This window comes from Lithobates pipiens, unplaced genomic scaffold (genome assembly GCF_037356315.1).
Source record: "Lithobates pipiens isolate NorthernLeopardFrog02 unplaced genomic scaffold, aLitPip1_a1.2 Scaffold_18, whole genome shotgun sequence".
Lineage (NCBI taxonomy): Eukaryota > Metazoa > Chordata > Amphibia > Anura > Ranidae > Lithobates > Lithobates pipiens.
In genome coordinates this window covers 485,407,423-485,433,398 of record NW_027507758.1, presented here as the reverse complement: position 1 = coordinate 485,433,398, position 25,976 = coordinate 485,407,423, and the positions used below count along the sequence as shown (strand labels likewise).

At 45.2% G+C, this 25,976-nt stretch overlaps 1 protein-coding gene across 5 annotated transcripts in view; it reads left to right on the top strand.

The window, feature by feature from the left end:
- Positions 1-25,976, top strand: part of GIGYF2 (GRB10 interacting GYF protein 2) — a 268,385-nt gene that overhangs the window by 72,327 nt on the left and 170,082 nt on the right. For all 5 annotated transcript variants that reach the window (XM_077488487.1, XM_077488486.1, XM_077488485.1 and 2 more), the window contains exons 3-4: positions 9,907-10,036; positions 13,571-13,666. In XM_077488487.1, coding sequence (XP_077344613.1) covers positions 9,907-10,036; positions 13,571-13,666 — 226 coding nt within the window. The remainder of the gene's footprint in view (positions 1-9,906; positions 10,037-13,570; positions 13,667-25,976) is intronic.

Genomic DNA, 25,976 nt, shown 5'->3' with positions numbered 1-25,976 from the left:
CAGACACATTAGTGAACAGCAAGCAATTTCTATTAGAGCCATTTTTGCAAATCTTTGAGGACAGGCTGGTAATGCGTACAGATCTGGGGTTCTTGCTGAAGGTGGCATCTAAATATCATAGGGTTCAGGAAATTGTTGTGCCCTCCTTCTGTGCATCTCCAACCAATCCTAAAGAAGCAGAATTCCACCAACTGGACGTAAGAGCCTGTGTCTTGCGTTATTTGGAATTATCCGAAGGCATTAGAAAGTCTAATGCCCTATTTTATTGTGCCTTCTGGTAAAAGTGCGGGATGTCGAGCTTTGAAGCGTAAGATCGTCTGTTGGACCAAACAGGCATTTGTAGTAGCTTACAAAACTGAAGAAAGATTGCCTTTTCTGCCTGATGGCTCTCTACGCGGGCGCTGTCTGCTTAGCTGGAGCAAGCTGGGGTGACACCAAAACAAATCTGCCAGGCATTAACATGTTCAAGCTACTTGACGTTCATTAAACATTATAGGCTGGACCTTCTCTTAGCGCTCTATTAAGAACTTAGGCGCAAGGCCCTTCAGGCGGTAGTCTCCCCCTAATCTGGTAGGTTTTTTGATCCTCTTGCTCTGTCCTGGGCAGACAACTGGAGAAAACCAGAGTTGTACTTCTGGATGACTCCTAGAAACAGTTACCCATAACAGCAGGGATTCCCTCCCTATATGCTGTTATAGCCTTGGACAAGTGTTTTTCTGTTTCAGAAGCTGTTCCGGGGAAGACTGAGGAAAGGGGCTGGTGGCCGCCCTTTAAAGAATTCACTATTTGTGTTTTCTGCCCTTCAGAGGTGGAGCTGGTCTCTCCTGTACTGTCCTGGATGACTCCTAGAAACAGTTACCAGTAAGTCTAACTGGTTTTTGTTGATGCCCTAGAACTAGTCATGAGACAGATCTCTAGAATGGTCCTTGTTTCTATCCATATGCGTAATATCTTTATGGCTGAAAGCCTGGACAACTAAAGCTGCTTGTAAATTTCACCTGGCCTATATGCCCTTTGAAGGAGGATTTTTATTTCTGCAGTGGAAGGTTTCAAATAACCCCTTATTCTGCAGCTTCTACCTCCAAAGAGCAGCATCCCATTGCTGTCCTCGGTCTTCATCTTCAATCCAAAACTTTGTCCTTTGTTTCAAAAACCTACCAAGTCCACCCCAAAGAGCCCTTCATAATGAACTACGCACTCACACCTAAGCTGTTTGCTTCTTTCTGGATCACAGATGTCCCAGACATGTGGCTTCAGTTGGTGGTTTCAAAGGGGCATAAAATAGAGTTCTAAGTTCTAAGCCCTTATTTTTTATTAATTTTTTCCCTATCAAACCAACCAAACTCTTTTTGAGGACAGTTGGATCTGCAGGCTGCACTGAAACATCTCTTTCCTCAGGCATTTGGTCATTATGGTTCCTCTGATAGACAGATTCAAAGGATTCTTTCAAAGCTAGCCACTGAGCCAAAACCAAAGGCAGAATTTGTCCTAGCCTGGATTTAAAACCCCCAAACCAAGTGCCGCCTTGTTTCAAAGTTTCGCATGGAATTGACAAGGTAGGTTTTGTGTGTCTGAGACGAGGGGAATCTTTAGCATCAGTAGACATTCAAGATTCTTATCTACATATTCCCATTTACCCATCTCACCAGAGCTTTCTATGCTTTGCAGTGGGAAGTGACTTCCAAATTGTTTTACTTAGTCAAAAAAAAACCTTTATTGAGCATTTTAAAAACAGGACAATATAAACATGTGTAGGGTGCAACATGCACCAAATACAAGGATAGAGCAGCTGTTAACAATATGTTACAAATAATACATAGACAGTATTAGAGTGTGTTCAAAAGGCTGAAGGGCTCAGAAGATGAGGGCCATAGGTGAGCATGCAGTATATTCTGTAGGGGGCCGCCCGGAGGACAGGGGTAGGGGTGCGCCAGCCGCGGCTGGGGACCCCCAGGTCACATGCGAGGGCCAACGGGTGATGGCATACAGGCTCCTAGCAGAATGGGGAGTAGTCCTGGGGTGCATTCACTCTGTGCAAGTGTTGGAATCCCCCCACCTATCCCAAATCTTGGCAAACTTGCCTGGGCACCCTCTATGTTTAGAGATCATCTTTTTGAAGGCAAGGGTAGCGTTAACCGCTGCCTTCCTTTCCCAGACAGTGGGGGGTGTTGGACTCATCCACGTGCAAACTATTTGCATCCTGGCGAGAAATAGTCTTTTGGAGGAAGATGGTTGGGATCCTTGCCTCCTCGGATACTAGGAGAATGCCAAGTAAACACTGGCGGGGGCAGTGACAGTGGGGATCCCATTTGGTAGTGGAGGAATTCAACAACCTGGATCCAATAGTCCTGCAGCTTGGGGCATGACCACAGTAGGTGGTAAAATGTGGCTTGGGGGTCACCGCACTTAGGGCATACCGGGCTGTGGTTGGGTCTAAATCTGGACAGGCGGATGGGGGTTAGGTAGGATCTGTGAAGCATGTAAAGGTGGGTGAGCCTGTCTGATAATTTAGGGGAAACCATCTTAGGGGTGGTCAGCGTGATTTCCCAGTCCCCATCCTCAAGAGCCCCAACATCCGCTTCCCATCTGGACTTGATTCGGTACGCGCGTGAGCAAGTGGTTGTAAAAGAAAGATATAATTTTTTTAGGGTCGTGGCCGAGGACCATGGTCACGAGCGGCAACGACTCAAGTCTGGGGACAGAAACTCCGAACTGGGAGCCAAGGGCATGTCGGAGTTGGAAGTAGCGGAAGAGCATTCGGTTGGGGAGGCCAAACTCTTCTTTTAGGGCTTGAAACGGTCTGATCATTCCATTAGCGATGCCCTAGGAGAGGAAGAGAACTCCCTTGGTTATCCATTGGAGGTGGTCTGGGATAGTAAGTAGTTTAGGGAGCGAGGGGTTATCCCAAAGGGGGGTGTGGGAGTGGAATCTGGGGGCCACAGTAATGGACATAGCCTGCTGCCAGATAGAGCAATGGTGAAACAGCATAGTGCTCCTCTGGATGGGAAGTCACTGAGTGCCGCGCATGAGTAGGCGGAATGGATGACTGACCTGGTCGATGTGCGGGGAGCACACCAAGGCGGTGTAGCGGTCTTTGGTTGTAGTAGTAAAAGTGTGACAGTCGGGAAGCCAAATAGGAGAGGTCCGGTAGGGCAGTGCCACCCAAGTGGGCAGGACATTTCAAGGTACTCCACGAGAGCTTGTGACGGGATGGGCCCCGCACGAACGTGTTGATGAGGGTCTCCATGGACTTAAAGGTCCTAAGAGGAATGCGCAGGGGACTTCCAATTTGTTTTACTTTCTTTTGGCCTATCTGCATCCAGAGTATTTTCAAATATTCTTGCATTTGTTCTTTCCCTCTTCAGAACTCGGGCATCCTAGATGACATCCTTCTGAAGAACTAATTTCCCCTTCAACTATTTGCAAACCTCCTAAATGGCTATTAATATGCTTCTTGCCTTTGGTTTGGTAATTAACTTTGAAAAGTTTGAGCTCAGACCTTGACTTTGCTTAGAATATTTGGGCTTCATTCAGGACACAGCTCAGGCCAAAGTTTTTCTTCCTGTAAGCTAAATTTCTCTTGAAGATCATTCTCAGATCTAAGGGACATCTCTCCAGTGAGATTTTCTGAGGCTGATGAGGAGTGTTCCAATCCTAGGCCTTTCCAGGGCACATGGTCACCCAACAAAACCAAACTTCCTATAAATATCTTGGTGCTCTGAGTAATAAAACTAGCTCTGACTCACTGGAACCCCTTTTTTCACAGTCCCCAGATCAGGGTAAAGTCAGACAATGCCACAACAGCGGACAATTTCAACCACCAAAGGGGGGGTTGCCAGAAAGCATCAGCTTTGATGGAAGCAAGTCTCTGATCATCCTGTGAGAGGAGAAACACTGCGTAGCCCTCTGCTGTTCACATCCCAGGAGTTGGCATTTGGAAGGCAGATTACCTCTGCTGTCACTCTCTGGACGAATGGGAATGGATCCTTCATGCTGACATCTTTGATCTCTTGTCTGAAATGTGGACATCCTGGCCTCCACATACAAGTTACCCCTGTTTGTAGCAAGGACCGAGGATCTTCTAGGGCTGGCATTAGATGCTCTGGTAATTCCCTGGACCCCATTCTGGCTTGTATGCCTTTCCTCCAGTGTGAACTCTGCCTCCATCGCCCTGCAAAGTAGGGCAGGAGTAAAACTTTTAGGAGATGGTCCCTAAACTCTTGCAAACAGACCATCTAACTTGGGGCCCCCTGTTCTGCTCCTCAGTCACTGGCTTTATAACAGTGTGGCTTTTGAAACTCGCGTCTTAATCTCTGATTCTTTCATTCCCACAGTGCTCAAAGTCAGAATAGTCACTTCCAGAAAAATGTACTATCCTACCTGGTAATTCCTGGTATAAACACAGGCATTTTAATCCTAGTCTATACCATGCATTCATGCCTTCTTATAATCGTGACTTAAAATAGTTGTAAAGGCAGAAGTTTTTTTTTTTTTTACCTTGCATATCTGAGCCCCATATCGATCCAGCGATGTGCATGAAAACCGAGCCACTCTCGGGGCTCTTGCTCCCGATTTGGCTCTGATACAGCAGCAGGAGTCGCCTATATCTACTCTGTGTAACAATATTGCACAGAGCCGGTCCCTTACCTCTTCTTTGGCGGTCCCCTGCCTCTTCCTGCAGGTGTCCTCATTGAAAGCCAGGTGATATGAGGGGCAATTGTGTGGATGTGCTTCGGAGCCAGGCAGTGTGCATTCATCGATGCACACAGCGTGGCTCAGCCATGCCCCCACTCCTTCTTCCTCCACAGGATTTGACTGACAGCAGTAGTCCCCAGTGGCTCCCGCTGCACTGTCTACTGTGAGACTAGGGAGATGGGACAGTACTGGATTGATTAGGGAAGACAGTTAAGTGTGTTTGGTTAAAATATACTTTTATTTTTTTCTGGTAACAACTAGAGCTGCACGATTCTGGCTGAAATGAGGATCACAATTTTTTTTTTACTTAGACGATAGATCACGATTCTCGCGGCGCAACATCTTTCACATTAAAACAAAAAAAAAAAATTGTGTTAACTTTACTGTTTTGTGTTTTATTTATTTATTGAGGTGTATTTTTTCCCAAAAACTTGCATTTGAAAGACTGCTGGGCAAATACAGTGTGACATAAAATTGCAGCAATTGCCATTTTATTCCCTAAGGTCTCTGCTATATATATATATATATATATATATATATATATATATATATATATATATATATATATATATATATATATATATATATATATATAATGATATGGTCAAAAAAAAATTCTTTTAACTTAAGTGTCAGAAAAAGATTGAGTGGTTAAACTTCCTGCATTTACATGTGATTATTTGTTTACACAAGAAGTTCTATCCCTTTGATCTAAGAAGTAAGGGTTATTTACAATGTTTCAAGTTCCTAACTTGGCAGATTGCCCGGAATGCTTTCGACAGCTGAGTGAGCACATAATCTCTCCACTTCTTTATATGAAAGAATCGCCTACTCTCAGCGGGAGAAATCGTCAGGGAGGGTGAATCGAGATCGCGTTTTTTTTAACGATTAATTGTGCAGCTCTAGTAACTACCTTTTATTTAAGGTTTCTTGTATTAGTACTTACTGATTCCTCGGGATCTTAATTTGGTTCTCCACCCAGAAACCACCCTTTGAACCCACCAGAGAACGCTTTGGATAATTTTTTCTTTCTCATCTGTAAGATGTGTGTTTGAACTAGCTCTTTTTGCAATGAGCCAATCCTGATTTTTCACAGACAACGTAATCTTGCGCCGAAGACCTATCTTTTTGCCTAAGGCGATATCTAACTTCTACCTTAAATTGGAGTTCCACCAAAAAATGAAACTTCCACTTTAAGGGAAGGTAACCCCCCCGACATGCCACATTTGGCTCCAGCTCCCATTCCCTCCCGGGGTACTGGAAGGGAGATCATTTCTCCCCCTTCCCTCTCTGCCGGGCAATCATCTGGGCCTTTTGATGTGTCCCAAAAGATTGCCCGGCCACACACGGCGTGAAGCCACAGACGGGCACCCACAGTGCCTATACTAGCGCCACAGAGAGGAGGGGGAGATGAGTGGGGCTTCGTTCCCCTGCATCGCTGGACCCTGGGACAGGTAAGTATCCTGATTGTCAGCAGCTGCAGTATTTGTAGCTGCTGACTTTTTTTATTTTTATTTTTTAAGTGGAACTCCGCTTTAACGAAGACCCTTCTCTCCTTGTGCCATGTTGTTAAGCACCCCAAAAAAAATTGTCCTTCATTGTCTGGAAATTGTCAGAGCTACCAGAATTTAAGTCACAGCTTCTTTATGTGGCATGTCAGGGGGTCACCTTCCCTTAAAGCAGAAGTTCCATTTTTTGGGTGGAACTCTGCTTTAACCTCCCTGGCAGTATAATTATTTCAGATTTTAGGTGATGAAAGCGGTACAATTATTTTGCATGGAAATTTGGCGTTTTATATTGTAGGCCTGCAATTCTTAGGAATAACTCTCTTAAATCTGTTCAAACCAGAGTCTAGTAGACATCCTGGGTATGATAAAGTTTATAATATAATAAATAATGATAATAAATAAAAATTCAGTAATGTAATCAAATCCAAAAACACTGAAATTTGCTCATTTGCAGAATTGTCGCTGTCATTAGATTTAGTGTTTGATGATGAATTTCCCCACAAATCGCTGTCGCTTAATTCTGCAAGTGATTATAATTTATTATCGCTGTTTTCTAGTGATTTTCTAAAATCACTTTTGACGTAAAGGGACACTTTTTGGTTGCTATGGACAATCTCCAAATTGCAGGCAGAAAAAAAATCTTTCTTTATAATATAAAACTACATTCAGGTCACTGGCCAGACCACTAGGGACAAAGAGGATGTGTATTTTTTATACAGTACTGTAATCTGTAAGATTACAGTACTGTATGTGTTTTGTGTATTTTTACTTTTTTGAATTTGGCGCCGATCTCCGCTCCCGTGCATCGTAATGTCGCAGGGAACGGAGCTTGGCGACACTCGGGCACTGTGTGAATCGAGCGGAGGACAGCTCGCACACACAGCATGGAGGACATCGCTGGATCCAGGGGACGAGGTAAGTAACCTTTTCCTGTATCCTCCCTGTATCCAGCGATTCGATCCCGAGTCTGGCTCGGGTTTACCGCTCGTGGTACTTAAATTGCAGCCCGAGCCAGACTCGGGATTACCGCTAGGGAGGTTAAGCTAGAAGTTAGATATCACCTTAGGCAAAAAGGTAGGTCTTCTGAGCAAGATTATGTTGTCTTTGTGAAGAATCAGGAACGGCTCATTGCAAAAAAGCTAGTTCAGAGATTTCTTTGTTTTGACATCAGGGCCTCGCAAAGCACATCCTTCCTTAAAATCCAATGTGGCAAGTTGGCTAAGACAACTCGTATCAAGAGCTTACACTCTCTAAGGCCTCTTGCACACTGCAGCTTGAAAAAGCTCAGTGCAGCTTTTTTATTTTATTTTTTTACTGAGCTAAAATACAACCCATTAATTCTAATGTGCCTATGCACACAAGCACGTAAACAAGTGCTGTGCATTCTTCTGTAAAATCAAATACCGTATTTATCGGCGTATAACACGCACCCCAAGTTTAGGAGGGAATTTTAAGGAAAAACAAAAACTTACATTTAAATGCCCATCAATGCAGCCTTATCAGTGTCCATCTGCAGCCTTGTCCATTATTTGCAGCTTTGTCATGCAGTCTTGTCCATCATTGCAGCCTTGTCAGTGTCAAATGCAGCTTTGTCATGCAGCCTTGTCCATCGTTGTACCCTTGTCATTGTCAATTGCAGCCTTGTTTTATTTGCAGCTTTTTTTTTTTTAAATGGCGCCGCCGAGATACAGAGCCGGATGTCCTGTGTATCTTGGCGGCTCTCGTCAGCTTTTGCCCGCTCTCGGCCTTTCTCGGTGGCTTTCGGCTGCCTAGAGAGCCCAAAAGCTGACGAGAATGGCGGAAGATGGGCAAAAGCCACCGAGAAGGGCCGAAGGCGGCTCAAAGCCACCGAAGAGGCTCAAAAATGGTGGAGGATCTGCGTATAACACGCTCCCGTGATTTTCCCCTGATTTTAAGGGGAAAAAAGTGCCTTTTATACGCCGATAAATACGATATGTTGCAAGAGGCCTAAAAATGCCACTGGCCGACTATCAGCTTAAATCAGCCGGTACAGTAGAACATTGCTGGAAATGCAGGAAATGCTGGAAATGCAGCAGCTGATTGGCATCCGAAAGGCAATTGCAGCCAATGGCTAACTCTGCAAGAGTATGATGTATATGTTGAGTGAAAAGGTGGTATTGCCTCCCTTTTCATGTGAAAAATTGTTTCAGCAGTAATGTGTTTCCTGCAAACAAATCAGTGATGGAGAATACCGACAGGGCAGAAAAAATGGCACTTCCCCAGGAGCATTTAAGCAGGGATTCTAAAAGAAGCAGGACGCATACGTGGATGGATGGATGGATGGTCACAGTCCAGGATACCATTATCTAGAGGTCGACTGATATGGGGTTTTCTTTGGCCAATGCCGAATTTTTGCAGCCGATTTTTCTTTTACTGGCAGGTGGCACTGGTTAGCACTGGCAGGTTTCACACTGAGCTGAAATGCCAGTTTCACAGTTACACTATATGTAACTGAATGCAGAGAGACCAGCTGTCAAAATTCAGCTGTGATGTCGGTGTGATCTCTGGCAAGCATCAAACGCCGCTCTGCCAATGGAGTGTGAGGAAGGGAGCAGGAACACGTGTGTCGACGGGCATGGTGCGGTCAGTAATCGGCCTAAGTTGTATAACTTTAAAAAAAGCCAAATATCAGCCAATATATCGGTTGACCTCTACCATTATCTGTTTGCAAGCCGGACTCTGTAGATGGAGATCCCGCTAAAGTTCTAAAACTGCACTCATTACAGATTAGTCATGGCGCAAATGTAGTTGAGGGTTTGTGGAGATGTCACTTTTTCTTGTCCAGTCACACCGCAGCAGGCGTAAGAAGGTATTGCTCTTGGCTAACAACTGCAGTTTGGCTGGGTATATGGTTGCATACAGATTAACATATTTATGAAGACATCTCTTGACGTCTGAATATTTGGCGTGTTGGTGATGAAACCCTGAGTAATCTGGCAAGGCCACTAGTGCCATCTTTTGTGGTGTGATCAGCCTGTGTTGTCTCCTTTTTCTGTTATCTCATGGCTGAGAAGGTAGATCAAGTGTCCCCTGGGGTAATACTGGAAGATTATATTTAATTATAATTCTGATGGATGAGTAGATGGTTAGAGGTAGCCTGCGTGCATGCCTGGAATGGAGAGGGTTTCTCAAATTTTACTGCAAAAGTGGAAATACAGTTCAAGAGCAGGTAAGCACATTCACACTGGGGATGGGGGGGGGGGAGCGTGTTGGCGGTAAAGCATTTTATCGGGGTGCTTGTAACCCCTGCTACTGGCTGAAAAAGTGTTAAAAGCGCCACTGCCGCTTTGCAGGCGCTTCGTTAGCGCTGCCCATTGATTTCAATAGCAGTGGTGTTTTAGGAGCGGTGTATTCATACGCCCCAAAGATGCTGCTTGTAGGACCACCACTGAGGCATTCCAGCAGTTGTCGGCGCTCTTTGCTCCCCTCTGCAGGCTGACACAGGTGAGATCACATGACCGGACCAGAGCCGTCTTAGAATAGGTAAGTAAATGTATACAGCTTTCTTATACAGGGTAGTTGGCATAGGTGATAAAAGGGGGGTGGGAGCCGTTTTTGGATTAGGTTTAGTTTTATCCCAGAATTCTACTTTTAAGTGCTTAAGTATTTTCCTTATTAACATAGTAGCTAGTCAAACCTTACAAGGCAGTTGCATTTTAATGCTGTTTCTTGCTTATTGCAGGCTGAGGGCTCTATCCAGCGGGGGTTCTGTTATTTCCCCACCACTTTCCCCAGCATTGCCAAAGTACAAACTTGCAGATTATCGGTACGGCCGGGAAGAGATGCTTGCACTTTATATAAAGGACAATAAGGTAAGCGAATAATCATGCCTTTTTTATTTTCTAATCTTTTTGTGGTCGTTAATAAATGTATGTTTCTTTCTGACTTTAACTGCCCAAAGACAGAAAAACAGTAATTGGCACAAAACTACATTTTATTTTTGCCCTATAAAACCAGATTTCACCAGCAGGTGGTGCTTGAGTTGAATTCTGATAGCAGCACTTTGTCAAGAGGAATTCATTGAAGGAAAGCTTTCCCAGAGAAACATGTTGGCTGTACTTGCTGCTGCTCATTCTGCAATTCCCAGTTGCCTACCTGTCATTGCTGATCATCTTGCTATCTGATTTCAAGTATTTAAAGGGTAACAACTTTTGAAAAAAATGACAAATAAAAATTTGACACATACAATTGCTACATGAGCCATATTGAAATTGTATACAAATTATCTTTCCTTTTTAAGCAGCAGCACTGTGGTTTCTGTAAAATACAATGCATTATGGCAACCTGGTTGGGAACCGTATACCATTGCTGTACAGAAGTCCCCCATAAATGTAAATTCCTGTTTGTGTGATTGCCTTACTGATTTTCCAAGAAGTTTGCGTTAAGATACAGGTTGGTTTAGGCTTCCTCTGCAACAGAAAATCAATACTCTGCAGAGCAGCAACAGGTAGGACTCTGCAACAAAGTGTTTAAAGTGATTGTAATGTCTTTAGTTATTTAAAAAGTTTATACTTGCCGCCTCTGTGCAGTGGTTTTGAACAGAGCAGCCCATATTCTCCTGTTCTTGGGTCCCTCTTTGCTGCTCCTGGCCCCTCCCTCCTATCGAGAGCCCCCTCAGCCAGCAGCTCTCTATGGGGGCACCCGAGCCGAGTCAGAGCTCTGTGTATCCATTTAGACATGGAGCCCCACCTTCTCACCCCTGATTGGCTGACTGACTTAGCTGCGCGAGCCAATGGTGCCGCTGCTGTGTCTCAGACAATCAGAAGAGAAGGCTTAGACACTCGTGGGCATCGCTGGAGAGAGATGGGGCTCAGGTAAGTAACTGGGGGGGGGGTGCTTAGGAGGCTGCTACACAGATGGTTTTTGATCTTAGTGCATAGAATGATCAAAAAACGTCTGCCTTTACAACTCCTTTAACCTCTTGTCGTTCGGCCGTCGTCGTCATACTGTGACAGGTCGGCTCTCCTGCGCAAACCGCCTTAGGTGTATGTCGGTCTGTGCAAGGAGGATAGCAGGCGCGTGCCGTGGGAGCATGCCCGTGGGTCCTGCGGACACTGTCTGCTGGCGACCGCCAATTGCTGTGTATAGAGGCAGAACGGGGAACTGCCTATGTAAACAAGGTGATACCCCGATCTGCCTAATGACATGTCGGATCTTCTGTTCCCACTGGGACATGACACAGATCACTGTTCCCGATCAGTGAGCCCATGACCCTAAAGTTGGCAAACACCAATGGGACATGCTTAACCCCTTGATTGCCCCCTAGTGTTAACCCCTTCCCTGTCAGTGTCATTTTTATATTGATCAGTGCATTTTTATAGCACTGCTCAATATAATAATGTCACTGGTCCCCAAAAAGTGTAATCTGGGGTCAGATTTGTCCGCTGCAATGTCGCAGTCCTGCTAAAAATCGTAGTAAAAACAATGTAAAAATAAAAGTCCCTAAATATATCCCGTAGTTTTGGTTTGCACAAAATTTATCGCATATACAATCAATATACACCTACTACAATTTTTTTTTTTTATCAAAAATATGTAGAAGAATATATATTGGCCTAAACTGAGGAATACTTTTTTTTTTTTTTTTTATTTAAATATATATTTTTTTATATGTATTATAGCAGAAATTAAATTTGTGTTATCCTTGTATCCTTTTGGGTTCATATAATAAAGAACAAATTTCAAGGAGTGTAAGCTACATTTATTTTTCAACATACTCCACTGCTACATTTATTTACTTATCCCAGCGTTTAATGCAGGGATCTCAAACTGGTAGCCTTCCAGCTGTTGCAAAACTACAAGTCCCATCATGCCTCTGCCTGTGGGAGTTATCCTTGTAACCATCAGCCTTGCAATGCCTCATGGGACTTGTAGTTTTGCAAGAGCTAGAGGGCCGCCAGTTTGAGACCCCTGGTTTAATGCCTGGAAAGCTTCGGCATAAAATGATTTGTCAGTACGCCTGAACCATCCTAGGACAGCCTGCTTCACTTCGTCATGAGAAAGATTAGTCTCTTGTGCAATTTCATGACACGTTGCAAGTCTATTATCCAGGATCAGGTGTTCCATGCGCAGCAATGATTGCTTTGGGCTGGGAACCACCGCGACCGGGATTGTCACTGACTGACATATGCCCATCATTGTAACATTTACACCAGGTATAGGCAACATGGGGCCTTCCAGCTGTTGCAGAAATACAAGTCCCATCATGCCTCTGGGAGTAATTGTAACTGCCAGACATTCATATGTCTTACTGCGGATGAGCGTCTCATCACTGTACTGTGCTTGAAGTCTTCTGTAGATATCTGCGAGTTTTAGACTTTTGTTTACAGAAACTTCATCACACGTTATTCCATGCATGCACTAACACTTTTGTCTGCCACCTTGATTAACGGTCTCCAGACTGGCTCGTGACATGTGCGCCACCTATCACTAATAGGACACGCTTTCCACTTATTGTGTTAGACTTTTTATACCTTTTTAAGTCTCAGTTTCACTTGAACGCCCCTCATATATACTGTAGATCTCCCAGAGAAGATATGTTTGTTTTTTTGGTTTGTTTTTTTTCTTAACAGAAGTGGAGTTTAAGTGATTCCAAGTCGTTTTCAGGTCGGTGTAAAAGCCAGACAACTAGCATCTTCTAGTGGGATGCCATTCTCCATTTGTCTTTGAGGAAAGCTTTACTTTCAAACTGTATTATGGGAGTTTCCTCTGTGTGGCTACACTTGAGCCCCAATAATATAATTTTTTTGATTTTGCTGGCAATTTTCTTTTAGTTGAGATAGGTGATAAGAGCACCTTCTCTGACTTTGTAAAAAAATAAGAAAAATACACTTCTGACCTTGCTGCCTGCAGTGTAGATCAAATTCATTATGTTTATGCATGTTTATGCCAACCAAGGGGTTGTGCATGGCTGTTTGTATTACTATGAAAGAATGCATTATGTGGTTTTGCTGTGACATACTACATGTTCTATATAATACTCTAATGTAATTTTTGTATCATTTATTTTTCTTCCCCTCTTTTCCTGAATCTTATTTAAAATATCCTGAAAGCAATAGAATCTTGCACAGGTTTTGTTTATAGCAACAGTGAAAATATGAACGCATCATTATTTAAAGAAAAAAAAAAAGTTTTCAACCCCCTAAATCATTTACACTATGATAATGCTGTGAATCCTAATTTAAATGATCCGAAAGAACAATTAATCTTGTTTCCCATAGTGACTAATTCTTTTTTCAACTTTCATTCTAAAGCACTAGAAACATGAAGAAATGTAAAGTCGGTAATTTTTGCTTGCCCAGTTTTTATAAAGGCCAGGCATTTACTTGTCAGTATGTGTGTTGCAGGTCCCTTCAGATCTCATGGACAAAGAATTTCAGCCTATTTTGAAAGAGGAGCCCCTACTACCATTGGCACTTGTTCCATTCACTGAGGAAGAGCAGGTGGGTTCACAACAAACAAGCCCACATATGTGCATAATGACAGATGTTGACTTGGTGGCTTACGTCAGAAAAGACGCAAGGGCTTATGGGGTTTAGCCAACAGTTTGCAGTGGCCTGGTATCTTGTTCTCAAGTGACACACATTACAAATAAGCTTTTTTGAGAGAATATAATTCTGCAAGCTGTCTATATATTATCTTTATTATACACTATAGCAGTGGTCATCAACCCTGTCCTCTGGGCCCACTAACAGGCCAGCTTTGCAAGATAACTGAGATACATCACAGGTGATATAATTTGCTGCTCAGTGATTGCAGTGTTCTGGTCTGCATCTCCACAAGGTAATACATAAAACCTGTCCTGTTAGTGGGCCCTGAGGACAGGGTTGATTACCACAACACTATAGGACACAGATCTCGTTTCATAGACCATGCATTGCATGCCTCTACCTTTTAGGTGTTTGGACACTGGCAAAAACTTTGCTGGGTCTTTCCCCCTGTGTCCCTGTATACCACCGATCTCTCAGTGAGTATCCAGTGTTTTGCTAGTGTCAGGTGATGGATGCATTTTCCTTTTCGGAGAAGGTTTTTCTATTATCTTGCCCCCAAATTTAACTATCTCGCTTGAGTGGCACTTCTGTCAAAATCTGACTGCTTATTGCATAACTCAGTAGTTCGAGTTATAGAACTGTAGCCAAGCACACCTTGGGAACTGTAGCTGGACCCTGCAGTCGTAGAGCTGACCTGATACGGAGTGGAGTTGGTGATGGGTTCTCTACAAGTCTATGGTCATGTTCCACTCTTATGGCACCTGGTCATTGATTCCTCTGATGGTATAACCACAGTGATGGCTGAACCCTGTACGGGAGCATCGTTCCTGACATGATTCTGTAGATCTTTACTCTACAGGACATACTGCAGTACTATGCACACAAGTAATTCACAGGGCACCAATGTAAGCGGACTTCCACTCTTAGTGTTTCTTTTTTCCTCACTATATATTGTATCGCTATTCAGAATAATGGGTTATTTTCAACTTTCAAACCCGAAGTTTCTTTCCAGCTTTTGATGTAGTGCTGAAGTTTTCTGATGTCAGTGCAAACTGATCATTTGCCACATCACTTGTTGCCCAACTGCATCCATCCATCTATCCAGCCATTGAAACTCAGCGCCTGAGTTACCATGACTCCTTTATACCAGACACGGTAAACAGCCATAATCCACATCCATTCAGTCAGTACCCTGTGTGAAATACCCTCAGTTAGCAATGGAGGACTACAGGAGCTTGGGAGCCAGAACACACAGGATAGACAGCAGTTTGTCCACCGCAAGTCCAGAGGAAACCACATTTTTATCCAGTTACTAGTGGTTCCCTCATTCCAAAGCATGGTCTAACACTGACACCACTCCAAAACGCAGGCTCCCTTACAGGCATGCTGCAACCTGTTTGACTAAGGCTCAGTTTGCATCAATTCTGTCTGGCCTATTTAATAAGTTATCCCCACATTTTGAATCAAAAGGGCTATCGATTGTAGGTGTACTTGTGCCTCACTTCCCCCTGATTATAACTCAAACATCAGAATTGTCTAACTCACCTGCTGCAGCACAAACCAGAGGGGATGAGTATTTTCCACAGGGGGGCAGGATTCTCTCCTCCCACTATATAAAGAATTGACTCGCTTATCCTCTCGCCATATTCTGGTTACTGTGGATTCATTAACCATGTTCTAATCTATAAATGGATGTGCCAGGTGCTGCACAATTTCCCCCTACTCAAAAGTGCAGGAAGATGAAGAGTTTTTCTTTGGAAAGCCTTTTCCCACTCTGGATCATGCAAGTTTTGCCTTATCAACAATTGGCCAAACTTCCTGCCTAATAATTTTGAAGCCTTGTATCCTGTGGGTGTAGATTTTAACTAAAAGTGGTCTGTCCCCAAGATGGACCCAGCCATTCTTGCACTTAATTCTAACACTATCACCTTATTAAAGGTACCCCTTTCTTCAACTGGTTCCTGCGCTGCCTATGGGGGAATGACGCCGGGGCTGGCCTCTCATCGAGCCTGATTGTGCGGCTGCAGGTCTGTGCAGCGGCACAATCTGTCGCCGGCTCAGCCCACCAGACACAGCTGATGACTAATAACTGTACCAGCCTGCTGCCGGTACCATGTGACCACTGTACCAATCACAGCAGGTCACATGGCAGTTGTAAACAATGGCTGGCTTCCTTTCAAGCCATCTATTGCGTAAATTTGTGTTGGTAGCTGTGATTGGTCACAGTGATCGCATGGTAAAGACTGGGTCAATCACAGGCCATCTATGTCATGTGATCAGCTGTGGCCAATCACAACAAAACAACCTGAATGAATTTATTTCAGTAAAATGGTTGCATTTAACATTGGAAAAAATTGCTAAACGTGTAAAAAAAATAAAATAAATCACTTCCCCAGAGTAGTACAATGATGTTACTATGCTAACATTATATTGTTTGGGTCACAGTGCGTTAACAAAAAAAAGTGTTTTCGTACTGTCACCAGTCAGTGTCCCTGATCACCGCCACACCCATTCTATGATGATGCTGTACTGCACTGATGACAGTATGTATAAACAAAAACAAGAAAATGTATTTTCCAAATAATTATGAGCAACAAAATGTGAATTTTAAAAAAATTGCCGTCCATCTTGCTAAATACCTTGGACTGCCTACACTCCAAAAAGAGGGGTAATTTGGGGATATCTGTACTTATTGCACACAGAAGAGTTTTTACCTTAATGCATTGAATGCATTAAGGTGAAAAAAACCTTCTTTCTCCATCGACTGACACAGCTTCTCTCTTTATACCATTGGGTTGTTATGCCACCTTCAGGAGAGGGCTAGGCATAACATGTTAACATGTGATAATAAAACTAGAACTTTCTAGTTCCGCCCAAGGGGCGGTCCCTTAGGTAACAACCCCCCAGCATGCTACTGCAGCCTCAGTTTTATTTTGCCTAGTGAAGAAGGACCTAGGAACCCTGACGGGCCCATTGGAAGAAGCTTGGCTTTTTGCGCAAGATGATAGATCCTGTGATCTGCTATCAACAGCTGGCTGGGTGACAGGCTAGATACCCTTATCTTTGTAGTCTCCCCAGTCCAGCCATAAAGCGTGTGCAAGCCAGAGCTCTGCGCTGGGTCAGCCATGATGAAACCTCAGCTCCAGAGATGGTCAGTGAGCTTTTATGCTCCGGGGCACACACATGACTGGGCTACTGATGTCTGTGTCGCAACGCTGGCTGTGATCTGGGTCCTGTTTTTCATGTCCCTGGAAGGTGCCTGTGAGGCTGTGCTTTTGTCCTGTGTAGCGCTGTCTCACCGCCATTGTTTCTCTCTGTCCCTCATGGTTCTTGCATCAGTGGCCATCTTAGGTGTGGGCAAGGGAAAGCATGCTCTCCTGGGCTTCAGCTGCCATTTTCCCTGTGATTTGTCCTTATACTGGACGTCGGCAGCCATTTTCTGGAAGCTTGAACATTTTTTTTCAGTGTTCTCTAGCGGCAGCATGTGCTCTGGCTGCCATTTTCCCTGTGTTTTATGTCCTTATACTGGACGCTGGGTGGCCATTTTCTTTAAGCCTGAGCACACTATAGAGCGGTTTCAGCACCATTAGCAGCTGCTTCCACCTACACAGAGCCAATTCCTCTGCACCTGGGAGCCAACAGAGACTAAGATGGTGAGTCCTGTGGGAAAGAGCCCCTCAGCCAGCAGCAGTAAGGAGGGTGGGACTGTCACTGTCCTAAGTCCCCTTTGGGTGGTAGAGAGGGTAGGGTCAGCATGGCTTCAGAAACTGGTTTCTTCTCCTGAAATCCAGGCAATTGCAACTAGTTCGCCTGCGGTATGCGCAGTGGCTTTGGACATCTTATCGGTGGTCCTCAATTCGGTCGTTGCCAAGATTGAGGCGGTGCTTGGGTGCAAGGTGCTAAAAAGCGGTCCCTGTCCTCTGGGGAGAGCTCTGACGCAGACTTGGGCCCTGCTGAGGCTGGTGACCCCTGCTGTCGTTCAGACGATGCTGATCAGGACTGTTCGGACAGTGAGGATGAGTCCCCATCCGGGTCCGTGCGACAAAGCGCTTGTTGGAGCACTTATCACAGCTGTGCGTGATACCCTGAAGATTCAGGAGCCAGCAGATCCCTCTGCTGATGTAGCGGTCAGAAACGTCCCTGGAACTGCAAGCCTAACAAGCCTGTGAACAAAAGTGCTACCGCATGAAGATAGCCTTCGGAAGTTTGCAGCCCGGTGGGTCTCGTAAGCCAGCTAAGGTGTTCCCATATCTGACTTATTTTGACAAGTTCGTTTACAAGGAATGGGGTCCACCGCAACTGACCTTTTCAGTCCCCAAATACATGGCGGTGCGTTACCCCTTTCAGGAGAGCCTTCTCAAAAAGAGGTTGGCTCCTAGGTTCGTGGACCCCCTAGTATCCAGGTTAAACAAAGTAACTACGATCCCGGTAGAGGGGACTCCTGCATATAAGGACCCCACAGACAGGAAAGCCGAGGCAGTGGCTCATTCCTTGCTTAAGGTTGTGGGGTCAACAATGCGACCAGTACTGGCATCCGCACTTAGTCACAGACACTGAGTGGGCAAAACTGTCGCACCACGAATTGGGAGAACAGCAGGTTCCTCCTGTCTGCGTGGAACTAGCAGACCAACTAGTGCATGGCCTTAAGTACGTTTGTGACACTGCCCTGGATCCCCTCCCTGTTATCCAGGGCTTCGGTGTCAGCAGTGGTGCTGAGGCATCTGATTTGGTCAAAATGCTGGTCTGCTGACCAGGCTTTCAAAAAAAGCCCTGACGAATCTTCCCTTCCTTGGCTCTTTTGAGCCTCTTTGGATGACATTAAGAATGCCACAGGTGGTAAGAGTACTCTACTCCCACAGGCCAGGAAGGCTAAGGAGCCACGCCGTAGGCAAGGGTCCTCTCTTTCCGCTCACAAACGGCCTCTTCATCTGCCCGGAACTTCGGCTAAACGTCCCCAGCCTGACAGAACGACCACGGAAGGACAGAAACGTCCCTGGAACTGCAAGCCTAACAAGCCTGTGAACAAAAGTGCTACCGCATGAAGATAGCCTTCGGAAGTTTGCAGCCCGGCGGTCCTCTCGACTGTCCCACCAATGGGTCTGAAATCTGATTTCCTACAGCTACAAGATAGAGTTCTTCTCTTGGCCAAAAAACAGATTCTTCCCCCTCCAGCATACCCGTTCTCCTGGCTTGCTGGGAGGCCCTCTTGGGGCCAGTAAGGGACCTGCTGAATTGCGGGGTGGTTGTACCTGTTCCAGAATCTGAACGTTTCCAGGGGTTCTACTCAAACCTGTTTGTCGTTCCCAAGAAGGAAGGGGTACGTCTGATCTTGGATCTAAAAGTCCTCAATCACTTTGTGAAAGTGCAGAGGTTCAGAATGAAATTGGTTCGCTCAGTAGTCGCTGCACTTCATCAAGGGGACTCCCTGGCATCCTTAGACATCCAGGATGCGTACCTGCACATACCCATATGCCTCCGGCATCAAAAGTTTCTGTGATTGCAGTCGGGGTAGCCCACTACCAGTTTGTGGCTCTCCCTTTTGGTTTGGTATCGCCCCCCCCCCCCCCCCCCCCCGAGTCTTTACCAAGGTATTGGCTCCTGTGTTGGCGTTGCTATGGCAACGCAGGATCGTGATTGTGAGTTACCTAGATGATCTCCTCCTGAGCGCTTTTTCCGCCTCAGAGTTGGAAGAGGATGTGGCGATCACCATGCAAACCCTGCAAGAATTTGGGTGGCTGTTGAACCTAAAAAAGTCGGTGATAGCACCGACTCAGCATTTGGAGTACCTAGGCTTGCTGCTGGACTCCAGGGAAGCAAGAGTGTTTCTCCCTTCAGACAAGCTGCAGACTCTCAGAGCCGCGGTAAAACTGCTGATGAACCGCAAGTGGTCGACGTTGCGCTTCTGCATGCGCGTCCTGGGTCTCATGGTGGCCTCCTTCGAGGCAGTACCATATGCCCAGTTCCACACCAGAGTCCTGCAGAAGGAGATCTTGACTAGTGGGACAAATCTCCATTGTCCCTGGCTTGACAGATCCAGGTGAGCCAGTTAGTCAGGGGTTCCCTGATCTGGTGGCTGAGGTGCTTCAGTCCGGGAAGTCGTTCCTACCTCTCAAATGGATGGTGATCACAACAGACGCCAGCCTATTCGGCTGGGGTGGAGTGATGGGAGTTCAGTCGATTCGGGGCCTTTGGTCGACGGAGGAATCCAAGTTGCCGCTCAATCTGCTCGATCTGAGAGCGATCAGGCTATGCCTCTCCACATGGTCGATGAGACTTCCAGGGTGTCCGATCAGGATCCAGTCAGACAACACCACTGCTGTGCATACGTCGGTCACCAAGGAGGAACAAGAAGCGCGGCCGCTGCACGGGAGGTCGCTCACATCCTTCAGTGGGCAGAGCGACATGTACCGGCCCTGTCGGCCATTTACATCCCGGGTGTGGAGAACTGGCAGTTACACGCACTGACTAAGTTGTCCGATGCTGGACCCAGGAGAATGGACGTTGCATCCGGAGGTGATCAGGCTACTGTGCCTGCGGTGGGGCACACCAGATGTGGATCTTTTGGCCTCCCGTCTCAATCGGAAGGTGCCGAGATTCGTGTCCGGGACAAGAGATCCATGGGCAGACGCATCAGACGCGCTGGTGGCTCCGTGGGATCAGTACCAGCTGATCTGCGCCTTTCCTCCACTGAAACTGTTACCACATCTGCTTCGCAGAGTGGAAGCCAAGGGGATCCCAGTAATACTGGTTGCCACAGATTGGCCCCAGCGTCCCTGGTATGCAGACCTATTGCGCTTGGTGGCAGAAGCTCCCTGGCGACTGCCGTTGCGAGAGGACCTTCTGTCTCAAGGTCCGATTCTCCATCCTGCTTTACCATCGCTGGTTTTAACGGCATGGCTATTGAGAGCCAGGTGTTGAGGAACTGGGGTCTGTCGGACTCTGTGATCCCAACTATGTTGAGAGCACAGAAATCTTCTTGGAAGATATATCTTCGTACCTGGAAGGCCTACATCTCCAAGTGAGGAGAGAGGATGGCATCCACGCTCCTTTTCTATATCCAGGATCCTGTTTCTTCAGCAAGGGGTGGACCAGACATTGGCATTAAGCACCAGTAAAGGACAAATGTCAGCTTTGGCTGTCCTTTTTCAGTGACCCCTGGCGTCTCACTCTCTAGTGAGTACTTTTGCTCAAGGGTGCGACATGTAGTCCCTCCGGTGCATCCACCATTACCCCCGTGGGATCTGAACCTGGTATTTTCGGCGTTTCAAAAACTGCCATTTGAAAATATCATAGTTTCTCCTGTTGACTCTTTTCCAGAAAGTGGTATTTCTAGTGGCCATCACATTGGCCAGGAGGGTTTCGGAACTGGCGGCCTTGTCCTGCAAGTTGCTTTATCTGGTTATTCACAAGGATAAGGTGGTGTTGCGTCCGCAACTTTCTTTTCTACCGAAAGTAGTCTCTGCGTTTCTCATCAATGAGGACATTCTGTTACCATCTCTGTGTCCTAAGCCGGCACATCCTAAGGAGGTGGCCCTTCATGCTCTGGACGTGGTTCGGGCTCTGAAGGTGTATTTGTCTGCCATGGCTCCCTTCCAGAAGTCAGACTCGCTGTTTGTTTCAGTGGCTGGTCCAAGAAAGGCATGACGGTCTCATCGGTCACCATTTCCAGGTGGATCAGACAGATTGTAGTACAAGCCTACGTCTTGAACGGGCAGGTGTCCCTCTTTCCGGTCACGGCCCACTCCACGAGGGCAGTCGGAACGTCTTGGACCTTTCCGACATCAAGCGTCTGTCGCTTAAGTGTGTAAAGTGGCGACCTGGTCATCTGTCCACACGTTTACAAAGTTCTACAAGATAGATGTCAGTGCATTGGGTGATGCTTGTTTTGGCCGCAAAGTTTTGCAGGCGGCTGTATATTTGCTATTGCATAAGCAATTTTTTCCTGTGTTTTTTTTTTTTTTTTTTTTGGTAAAAACGCAGTACCTTTAAGTTAATGCACTGTTGCATTCGTTACTGCAGTTTTTTGGTACGGTTAGAGGGTAGTGCTTCTCCGTTGAGGGGCATCCTGTTTTTTGTGGTGGTTTTTCCACACTGTAGTTTTGTGGGTAAAGTTTGTACTGGCTCCCACATGCCATGGTGGATGAAGTTTTATGCTGTTTTCCCACCCCTCATTTTGGCACTGCTTGGACGTCCCAATGGTCTAAAGAGAGAAGCTGTGTCAGTCGGTGAATATAAGAGAAAATAGGATTTTTTGTACTCACCGTAAAATCCTTTTCTCTGTAATTCACCGATTGACACAGCACCCGCCCCTCATATTTTTCTTTAAGGAGGAGCTGCACCTAAAAAAAAAAAATATTAAAAGCCAGCAGCTACTAATATTGCAGCTGCTGACTTTTAATAAAATCACACTTACCTGTCCCAGGTTCCAGCGATGTCGGCGGCAGATGACGAGCGGTCGCTCGTCTCGCTGCTGCCACCGCCGCCATCCTCTGTCAGGGAATCGGGAAGTGAAGCATGACGGCGGTCTGGCCGGAAGTGGGTGCAGTTACCTGGATTATCCAGGTAACTGCACCCCCCCTCCCCCCTGAAAGGTGCCGATTGTGGCACCGGAGGGGGGGGGGGGGATACGATTAGCGGAACTTCCCCTTTAGGGTGAAGAACCGCTTTAAGTTATACTGCTTGTTGACGTACTGAGGCTGCAGTAGAATGCTGGGTTTTTTTTTTTATCTAAGGGACCGCCCCTTGGGCGGAACTAGAAAGTTCTAGTTTTATTATCACATGTTAACATGTAATGCCTAGTCCTCTCCTGAAGGTGACATAACAACCCAATGGTCTAAAGAGAAAACCTGTGTCAGTCAGTGAATTACAGGGAAAAGGATTTTACGGTGAGTACAAAAAAATCCTATTTTTTTTTTTTTAACCAATTTAATACATGGGCAACTGCTCCAGTATGGGAAAGATGCCTTTTTGTGCATGCCCTTCAAGGGCAAACTTCTTTGGCAAGTCAATAGTAAAGGTCTTGCAAGCTACCAAATCAAAGTTCCCCTATCTTAAAAAAAAAATGGCAGCTGCTAGCACTAATCACGTCCCATACTAACATGTAAGAATCACAGATAAATAAATCATGTGCTGTGCTATCCCCTTAAAGCATAGTTCCACACAATTTCCAAAGTTCATCTTACTAACATGCTGATGTCATATACATTAACAAATGGAAATAGTGTGTTTTTTTTGCCAAAGGGTTAACATTTTAGCCTTTATTGTTGTGGCGTTTCCTGTCTCGGCCACCCGCGGGTTTTGTTGTCATATCCGGCGGTGCATTGTCTCCTGGGTCGGCGCACTGTCTCCTGGGAGCTAGGAATCAATATTCCCAGGAGTCAGTATGGCTAGCCACTGATAATTATTGCGATCTTCCAAAATCGGCAGTGACGCGATGACGCCAGCACGTCTTGGAGGCATTTCTTACACCTCCATTCATCTGAGTGCTTTCATTTGTCTTTGTTGCCATCACAACAGGGCAGGCACTTCTGACGCTGACACCCGTTGTGATGGCAATGTCGGAAACTTGCGGCGCAGCTAAAAGTACATAGTGTGCATGTGCAGGAACGTGCGGCGCATGCTGGTAGCGCAACATCACCGTATCCCAAAAATGTCTGCTTGTGGGCTTCACATGCCCACAGACAAGATGACAACTGCCAAGAACATATTATATAAGTTTGTTTTTTATAAGAAATTGGATATCGGGGGATATATTGGAAAAAACAAGTGAGTGGTACATTTACATTATATGAACTTCAGAATTGATAAAAAAAAATTATAAATTTACGTTGGAAATCCACTTTAATGATCTGCTGAACCTGCAGCAGAAACCAAAAAAATAAATTGTTTAAGTGATGTGTCTATCGATCAAATCCAAGAATATAATAATATATAAGCGACTAAAGTCGCCATTCAGCTTACAACCTCATAAAGTGTGAATATACACACACTTCATAAAATATAAATATTGATACAAAAGTGATCCATGAAGTGCTCAAGCGCATTTAAGTCCGTTTATACTCTGACCACACAGGATCGGTTTTCATTGTCCTTTTAATATAGCAATAATAAACGTGACTTGATAGATGACTGTGAAATATAGCGTTCTGCAGTAGTGATTTACAACCAGGTGCTCCCACCCCAAGTTAATGGCCACTCACTCCCAGAGCGTGTGACCTCGCAATTAAGTTTGATCAATACACGCTTTTGAAACATCAAAACGGATTCCAGGTCAGGTTGCAAGGTCCAAACACTGCTCAAATATGTAGCCTCCTCACGTATAAATATCAACAATAAACTCCATAGTGTGATACCGTTTTAAAAGATTTTATTTACTGCAAACAAAGCCCTATTATAGGGTACTTACATGGGTCTGGTGCATTAGTGCACCACTCCTTAATGGCGCCAAGCCATGGATGAGATTGTATGCTCCTACTTCATAAGGTAGACCAGCTGTCTCCTGTGCCGTCCAGTCCCCTCCCAGGGTCGATACAAGGGAAATATTGTATCTTCATCAGGGCGATTTACTTACTCTTTGGCAAGTCCCTTGATGAATCCATTAAGGCAGCTACTGATGAGATGTTTCAGACTCCTATCCAAAATCACACTTCACCCTTGCGTTACATATGTCCTACTGTTCGATTCTCGTTTATGTGCCCTTCCTAGATGTAATTGTCATACTTCTGGTCTTTCCAGTCGTAGCAAAATTTCCTTCTCTAAGCTCACCAGAGCTGTTGAAAAACCTTTATGTTGGGTTGATGTCTCTTATGGAGGCGATGGGGGGGTCTATGGACGCTAACTCTCATTTAAAAATTAGATGTCTAAGAAATATTCCCCTCATTACTTTTTCCTAGAAATGTACAATTAATCTTAATTGCTATCCTCTCCTATTCTCTCCTAGTTCTGCTCTGTTTCTACTGGGTGTTTGTCACCTTTTTCCTATGCAGGACTTCAGGGCTTACCAACTTCTACATAAAACTTCTGTCCTTTTTGAAAGGCAATAAAAACCTTCCTATCTGCAATTTGTGCTTTTACACCAGCATAAGATGCATGTTTATCTTGTAGCTTTATTGTTGTGTTTGTTGCCTTGTATGCACAGTTTATAGTAGAGTAAATGTTCACATTCCATGTCATCAGTTTGTGCTCAAAACATGAGGCATGTGGATGTGGCATGGCTTTGTACAGATCAATGCATGAGCTCTGTTTGCAGTCTAAGAACTGACATTTCCTGTTCAGAAACAACATATCCCACTATGCCCAAGTCTTGGTCTAGTGTTTTGCAGGTGAGAGCTTAACATTGGTTAGATCAAAAACAGAGACAAGCAGGCAAAGCAATACAGGCAAGAGATGTTTCATCATGCACTGGACGTTGTGTGACCCAAAACAGGTAGTTTCCTGTCCCTTTAGCGTATAAGGGCAAGCTAGGTGAATGGATACATGGATGTAGGGAATCGATCAACCATGACACTGCAAACTGCAGCCACAGCATGTGGGTCCATCATTGCAAGGCAAATACATGACACAGGGACTATAACCACAGTAATGCTTGGTTAAACGTTTGAAAATGTAAAATACCATACTGCATTATTCAAATAGACCATGGTATGATTGTTTTCACAGTCGTGCTTACATGAGGTGCCCCTGACGCAGCTATTTATTCCATAGTTGGATATCTAGAAGATGACCCCTGTCTTCTCAGTAGGCCAGACCATCTGACATAGGCCCCTCTATTCCATCCTGCTTCTCAGTCACAAGCTTTAACAGCGTGGTTGTTGAAGCCTCAGTTTTGTAGAAAGCATTGCAGAGTATCCCAGGAATATAAAGGAGAGTGCCCTGTGTTGCATTCCCAAGACATGGCATTTAAGGCAAGTCAAAATTTCCTTCTATCTGAAAGAAGATAAAGGACACCCACGGTTGTGTCCTCAAAAACGTGGCAGTTTCTAAAAGCTTGAAGGTACAAGACTTTAACCCAGAGTCTATTAATACTCAGCCAGTATCTTGTACTGTACTCCAAGATGATGGGTTTACAGGCAAATCAAAATGATATATATATTTTTTTTATGTACAAGCAAATACCGTATCCTGGAGTACAGTACAGAGCATCTGTCCCTCCTGTCTTTCCTGTGATCTCTGTTGCCAGCTAACAAAACTGGATGCTCATGGAGTGGGCAGGGTTATACAGGAGCAGACCCAACAAAGTTTTTGCCAGTGTCCGATGACCTGA